The sequence below is a fragment of the Cibotium barometz genome, chromosome 9 (assembly GCF_041138505.1).
Source record: "Cibotium barometz isolate CiBa-2024 chromosome 9, ASM4113850v1, whole genome shotgun sequence".
Taxonomy (NCBI): Eukaryota; Viridiplantae; Streptophyta; class Polypodiopsida; order Cyatheales; family Cibotiaceae; genus Cibotium; species Cibotium barometz.
Genome location: NC_141054.1, coordinates 17,102,499 through 17,107,714, shown reverse-complemented (window position 1 = coordinate 17,107,714; position 5,216 = coordinate 17,102,499). Strand labels below are relative to the sequence as shown.

At 39.4% G+C, this 5,216-nt stretch overlaps 1 protein-coding gene across 1 annotated transcript; it reads right to left on the bottom strand.

Moving 5' to 3' along the window:
* Window positions 1-878: 878 nt before the first annotated feature.
* On the bottom strand, window positions 879-2,815 carry LOC147635301 (flavone 3'-O-methyltransferase 1-like). The gene is made up of 3 exons (XM_086802152.1): window positions 1,931-2,815; window positions 1,657-1,721; window positions 879-1,453 (listed from the first exon to the last, which is right to left on the bottom strand). The coding sequence occupies exons 1-3, from the start codon at window positions 2,721-2,723 to the stop codon at window positions 1,154-1,156; spliced, it is 1,158 nt and encodes a 385-aa protein (XP_086658278.1). The 5' UTR covers window positions 2,724-2,815; the 3' UTR covers window positions 879-1,153.
* Window positions 2,816-5,216: the final 2,401 nt, after the last annotated feature.

Genomic DNA, 5,216 nt, shown 5'->3' with positions numbered 1-5,216 from the left:
TTTTAGAAACCCAATCTTCAGTACCTACACATCACCATCGAGCTCATGTGGTCGCCTGTCATTATTAGAGGTAGAATCTAAGATATCAAAATTTGGTCCATCTGCTTGTCTCCATCTCATCTTCACAAATCCATCTTGTAGAGGGTTATGTGGCCTACATTGATTGATTCTTCTCACTATCCCCTGTGCTATGGCCCGAAAAGGCCTTTCCCTACTTCATCATGGTCACGGGTTGTAGGAATCTAAATCCTGGCAATTCAATTAGCAAGCCTTGTTTTTAAATAAAAGCCCTCATAATTCAATAGGACCTTGACACATCAACAGACAGAAAGCTAGTGAAAGTCACACAAATAAAAAGGTGCCACATCAGCACTTAGAATCAGGGATTTCACTGACGTAAACGAGAACATGTAAACATGTTAATAACACAAAAAATCTTGTGATCACATGTTATATTCACAAAGCTTTCACAAGGGCCTAAAAAAATTATCTTTGTCGGGCATAAAAAATCTTCTTAGGTGGCCACTGACTTGCTATTATGTGAAGATGGTAACATGAGAACATGTGAATAGCTTATTCCCATGTGTAGCCAAGCTTTTAAGGGATTCCCAAATGGTAAGTGACCTGTTATTTTGTGAACGGTAACATGAGAACATGTGAATAACTTATTCACATGTGTTATTATCACAAAAAATCTTGTGATCACGTGAATATTAAATCCCTACTTAGAATATTACAACAAAATGTAAAACTAATAAACGAATGACATATCAGCAAACATAATTTAAAAACTTCAGAACTTATCACAAATGAACACATCAACAATTAAAATTTAAAACAAAACAGTAGTAAATATTACTATTAACAAAGCTCTCCCTATACCATGACAACCGAGAGAGGCTATTGATCAGCCTTTCCCAAGGGGAGGTGGGTCACCGGCTAGCACTAGCTCTCCATCTTCCTCTTGGGAAAGGCCTTCGAAAGGCCTTTCCTTAGTGCATCTTAGCATGAACAATCTCCATCTCTTTCTTGTTAGGTTCTTTGCCTTCACAGCTTGTAGCACTTTGTAGAAATGTTGAAGTGGTATTGAATACATATGGAAATTAGAGGGATGATATTAATTAAACACCTTTGCAAGTTTGTTCACCTAGGCCTAAGCTTTATACATTTCCACAACACTAAACTCATTAAGCTTGCAGATTACTTCCATGTGTGCAAAGCCGACAACTTTACAAAGATCATGAAGCTCCTCTTGGGTGCGCTCTCGACCTCCAGGACAATAAGCAAACATTGCGAGGTCAAATTGGTACCCAACACGGGCCCTTAGCCCAGTTTCCAATGTAGTTGGTAGGATAATGTCCACCACTATAACTTTCCCTTGGCTTGGAAGTGCTTTGTAACAATTCTCCAAGATTTTGACACATTGCTCGTCATCCCAATCGTGCAAAATCCACTATTTAAAAAAAACGAGGAATTTAAAAAATCATAACTATACGATGTGAGTGATGTCGTCTAAAGAAGTTCCTTCCACCAATAATAGAGTTGAAGTAAAAGAAATTCCTTCCACCAATAATAGAGTGGATAAAAAGAGTTGAGGTAAAAGAAATTTTAATTTTTTTTGTTGCTTCAGTATTGATCGAGGTGGATAAAAATTACCTTCATGAAAATAGTGTCAGCTCGGGGGATGCTCACGAACATGTCTCCTCCTACATGCTCTACGCCTGTTTAATGGGAGATCACCGAATGGATCTCACGATTAAATTTCAAGTTATTTTTATTTAGAAGAATTCAAATTAGGTAAGCACAAAAATTAACACCTGAAAGGAAAGCATTACTATCTTAATGACTAATTCAATATTATTGGAAGAACCTTAAAATTAGGCGAGCAAAACACACACACTAATAAAAATTGAGGGCTAGAGCTCTTGACCAGGGTACTCGGGCGCAGCTGCAATCACATGAGGCTGATCGAAATTGATGCCTTTAATGTGAGGGTGCTTAGAGATAATCATGCTTAAGCAGGATCCAGATCCGCCACCCACGTCTACAAGGCTATTCACACCATGGTCGAAGCCATGGTAGGACGTCGTGGTGGTTTGAAGCAGTGCGCGCATGAGAAGTTTTGAATGGTGTGCCATTGCACGGTCGAAGAGCTCGCGAAATCTCACATCCTGTTGGCCGTAGAGGAAAATATGTTGGCCGTGGGTTTTGGTGAAAGGGCTTCCACCATCGAGGACTGCCTCTTTCAAGGCATCATGCCAAGTAATTTGCATTAACACCTCGTCTTGCAACAGGAGCAGCAGTGGAGCCAGGGATGCGCCCCCACCTTCGTTCATCACAAAATACTTGCTCACTGAGTTGAGCCCATACTTGCTTACAGCCTTGCCATATTGATCAACGCTTGTTTCTGGAGATGATGATGATGCTGTGAGAACTCCATGGCTTGCCAGTACCCTTAGAATGCGATCTAGTGAGATTGCAGCCTTTGCAGGATTGGAGGCGGCAGTCGACGAATCGTTGATGATGATGCCAGACATTATTTGGGCTGCTGATAATCCTTCTTCTGCACCGTTCTTGGCCAGTATCTCCATCACGTTCAAGTTTATTGCAGCTTTTAAGGCCATGGGCAAGGAACACAGCGAGCTCAGCTCGATAACTCGTAACCATGCTGGATCTTCAACTCCGCCTAGAGATTGCTGAGCCGCACCGCTCGTCTCACCCATTGTGTGTGTACTGCGGCGGGGGTGACTGGGTGGAGGGCTTGGTTGAACGCAATTAAGGGTTGTATGATTCTTATGAATTAAACAGGCGGGCTTTTCATCTAAACGTGGAAACTATGGGCTCGGAAACCCTGTCTTTTTTCCATCCAAACACCACTGGCGACGTGAAAGAAGGGCACGGTTGGAGTGTGTGAACCAGTTTTCATCGGTTGTCCTCCTCAAGACAACGTTAACCTTTACCTATTTTTCTTCAATTTCCATCGGTGAAAAATACACTACCAGGCACATAAATGTTAAATTTTCATCGGTGAAAAATACACTACTAGGCACATAAATGTTAAATTTTCATCGGTTGTCCTCTTGAAGGCAACGTTTCCCTTTACCCATTTTTCTTGAATTTCAGTGGGTGAAAAATACACCAAAGGCATCCTCATTTGATGCATTATTGAAAGTGCTGAAGTGACTATGCAATAAGTACAATTCATTTTCGAGAATTCAACATGAAGACACCTAAAAACAACTATTGATACATACTTTTGAGCAATTGATTTTTGACAATTCAACATGAAAACACGTCACGTCAAGACAACTACTCATACAAACGTTTGAGCAACAAGGGGTGAATTCAACGTTTCATCTGTTGTCCTCTTGAAGGCAACGTTTCATCTGTTGTCCTCTTGAAGGCAACGTTTACCTTTACCCATTTTTCTTGAATTTCAGTCGGTGAAAAATACACCAAAGGCATCCTCATTTGATGCATTATTGAAAGTGCTGAAGTCAATAAGTACAATTGATTTTTGAGAATTTAACACATGAAGACACCTAAAAACAACTATCGATACACACTTTTGAGCAATTGATTTTTGAGAATTCAACATGAAAACACGTCAAGGCAACTATTGATACAAACGTTTGAATTCGATATGAATTTTAAAAAATGTAATTTCCACATAACTCATACGAGTTATGTAAATACCCATTGAATGGCTTGCCACATGTGCAATGTCGTCGAATTTAAATTTTTTGGTTTTTTCGCGGAACTCAACTGAGTTGTGTACTACAATTGGTTAGATTATCATTTTCAACAATTAGCTCCATAGGATCAAAGGATTTCTTTCTCATGAATTGGTCTCTAGCACACATATTTGAATGGAATCAAGACATTGGGTACTACATACACAATAGGCTTTTAATTAAGTTTTTTGGTTTTTTTGAAGACTCATGTCATCTTATCTGTGGACTCACACCTTATAGGTTCACTTCTATTAGCTCACATCTCACACATCTATTGGCTCAAATCTCACACTTTGCGGGATTGCATTTGTGGACTCACGCCTATCTCGGCTTACATCTATCTTCTAGCTTAGTCTTATATGTAGACTCACATAGCATGTCTAGAGGCTTATGTCTCTCACATTTGTAGGCTAATATCACATCCCTATATACTCATGACTACTAGGCCCATGTCTATGTCTAATTTGCACATGGGAATATGAGTTCAACGTGCTGTTTTTTCAAGTTTTTTATGGTTCCTCGAACTTGAATACATGTGGATATTTAAGGTTTCTGATTCTAACTAATAGTGTTATGTAAGTGACCAACGAGTTCTACTATTGTCTAGCAAGTCATAGAGGCTTATCAACAATAATGAGGTTGTTCTAGAGATGATGATCTAGATTGGCTAGATTTGGATAGGGACAGTGACACTAAACCTAGAGTAGATGGGTTAGCACTTACTTTTATAGTCATTATATGATATTTTTTTAAATTATTATCTAGTGGCTAACCTATTTATTATTCTCTTATATTTATACATCATCCCATTTTAGTTCCATGGAACTGTATAATTTCTTTCTCTCTCCCTTTCTCTCCACTCTCCAAGTCACACATGCATACAAACATTCTCTTATATTTATACATCATCTCATTTTAGTTCCATAGAAGTGTATTATTTCTCCCTCTTTCTCCAAGGCACACATGCATACAAACATTCACACACACACACACACACTCTAGCATGCTTAGCCACACCACTCGTCTCGATCATTGTGTGGGTGCAGGGTGATTGGGTGGAGGGCTTGGTTGAACGCAAAGGGTTGTTTGATTCTTATGAATTAAACAGGTAGGCTGTTAATCTAAACGTGGAAACTATGGGCTCAGAAACCCTATCTTTTTTCCATCCAAACACCTTTCACCGTTGGCGACGTGAAAAACTTCTTTCTAAGTCGGCGAGAAAAGAAAGGCATGGTTGGAGTGAGTGAACCAGTTCTCATCGGTGTCCTCCTCAAGACAACATTAACCTTTAGCTATTTTTCTAAGTCGGCGAGAAAAGAAGGGCACGGTTGGAGTGTGTGAACCAGTTTTCATTGGTTGTCCTCCTCAAGACAACGTTAACCTTTAGCCATTTTTTTTAAATTTCTGTTAGTGAAAAATACACTAAATGGCATGTGAATGTTAAATTTTCATTGCTTGTCCTCTTTGAGACAACGTTTACGT